Raw genomic sequence first — 1,433 nt, forward strand, 5'->3', positions numbered from 1 at the left:
GGCGGACGCGCCGGCGAGCCCGCCGGGCGGTGGCTTCGGCGGCGTCAGGGAGCAGGACAGGTTCCTGCCCATCGCCAACATCAGCAGCATCATGACGAAGGCCATCCTGGCCAACGGCAAGATCGCCAAGGACGCCATGGAGATCGTGCGGGAGTGCATCTCGGAGTTCATTGATTCATCGCCAGCGAGTGAGTGCCTCTGTTGATCGCTGCCGCTCTGTTTTGCCTGCCCGAATCAAGTGTGGTCTGGTGCTGACCTGTCCCCGTTTTGTCTTGTCTGTATTGTAGGGCGAGCGGCAAGTGCCAGAGGAAGAAGTGCAAGACCATCAACATCGACGACCTGCTCTGGGCGATGGCCACGCTAGGCTTTCAGGAGTACATTGAGCCCCTCAAGGTTTATCTGCAGAATTACAGAGAGGTGCATGCCCATTTAGCCATGTGGGACTTTTTTTATCTGAACTAATTGGGGATGGATTAGTGCTTTGAGAGTTAGGTAAGTCCATGATAGTTTAATATGTTGCTGCTGTACCCTGAAAAGCTCTGTTTGGCACTTTTGTTAGTCCTAGTTGGCAAATTTAAACACTCATGTTCAGCTTGGTGACTGATGAGACCCCACACTGCCTGGCACCAATCATCTTATTGTCCTTAGAACAAGTGTTGATTTATCCCTCCAATTACTACTGTCATTGAGATCTTCAATTCTTTTCTGTACTGTTAATTCAGATAACTGAATGATTTGAAGCACTAAGAATTGTCTCCGGAGTCCAACTATTAAAATGAAGTCTTTTATTCAACTGGGACATGCATGCGTACATGTGCTTGGAAGATATATTCTGAATGTTCATCTCAAAGTGTGATGGGGCTTTTTCTGTCTTGTGCAGGTTGCTCACTTTGGTCTGGCCAAGATCCAGCACGAAGACGACACAGCCATGTGTCTACGCTGGCGATGGGGACTTTCGGGTACGAAGTCGGGTAGATCTGCCGAGTCGAGATGCGATTGATGATAAAAACTCATGCAACAGAGATATCATAACATTTCCATTTTGTTACATGTTTATATTTATTCAAATTCAGCTATTTACATGGCCGAGCGGTCGAGAGATGTTTCCTTCATGCAGCAGTTTAAGTTGCTTCCAATTAAATCTGCTGTGAATGTGTTATATATAATTGAATCTGAACAAAATTTATTCCTTCAATCCTATTCATGTTTGCTCGGTGCAGATTAATTGATTGTCTCAATGTTGCCAAAGCTAGCATGTTATCATGCCAATGTATTAAAATTAAGGGATATGAAATAACCCCCCTCATGGAAATACAATCGAATGCACCTTAGCATGGAAATACATCAAATTTGGATGAAAGGCAACATAAATGGCTTGTTGATCCTATTCAAATTATACCATGAACTTATTCTACATGTATTCAACTAGATCA

At 44.5% G+C, this 1,433-nt stretch overlaps 1 protein-coding gene across 1 annotated transcript; it reads left to right on the forward strand.

Moving 5' to 3' along the window:
• Positions 1-4: 4 nt before the first annotated feature.
• LOC125531824 (nuclear transcription factor Y subunit B-3-like) lies at positions 5-496 on the forward strand (the record flags this gene model as incomplete). Its single annotated transcript, XM_048696081.1, is given in 3 exon segments — positions 5-192; positions 288-453; positions 455-496. Coding segments are annotated over 3 exon segments (396 nt in total), but the record flags the coding sequence as incomplete, so codon positions are not given.
• Positions 497-1,433: the final 937 nt, after the last annotated feature.

This window comes from Triticum urartu, unplaced genomic scaffold (genome assembly GCF_003073215.2).
Source record: "Triticum urartu cultivar G1812 unplaced genomic scaffold, Tu2.1 TuUngrouped_contig_8183, whole genome shotgun sequence".
Classification (NCBI taxonomy): Eukaryota; Viridiplantae; Streptophyta; class Magnoliopsida; order Poales; family Poaceae; genus Triticum; species Triticum urartu.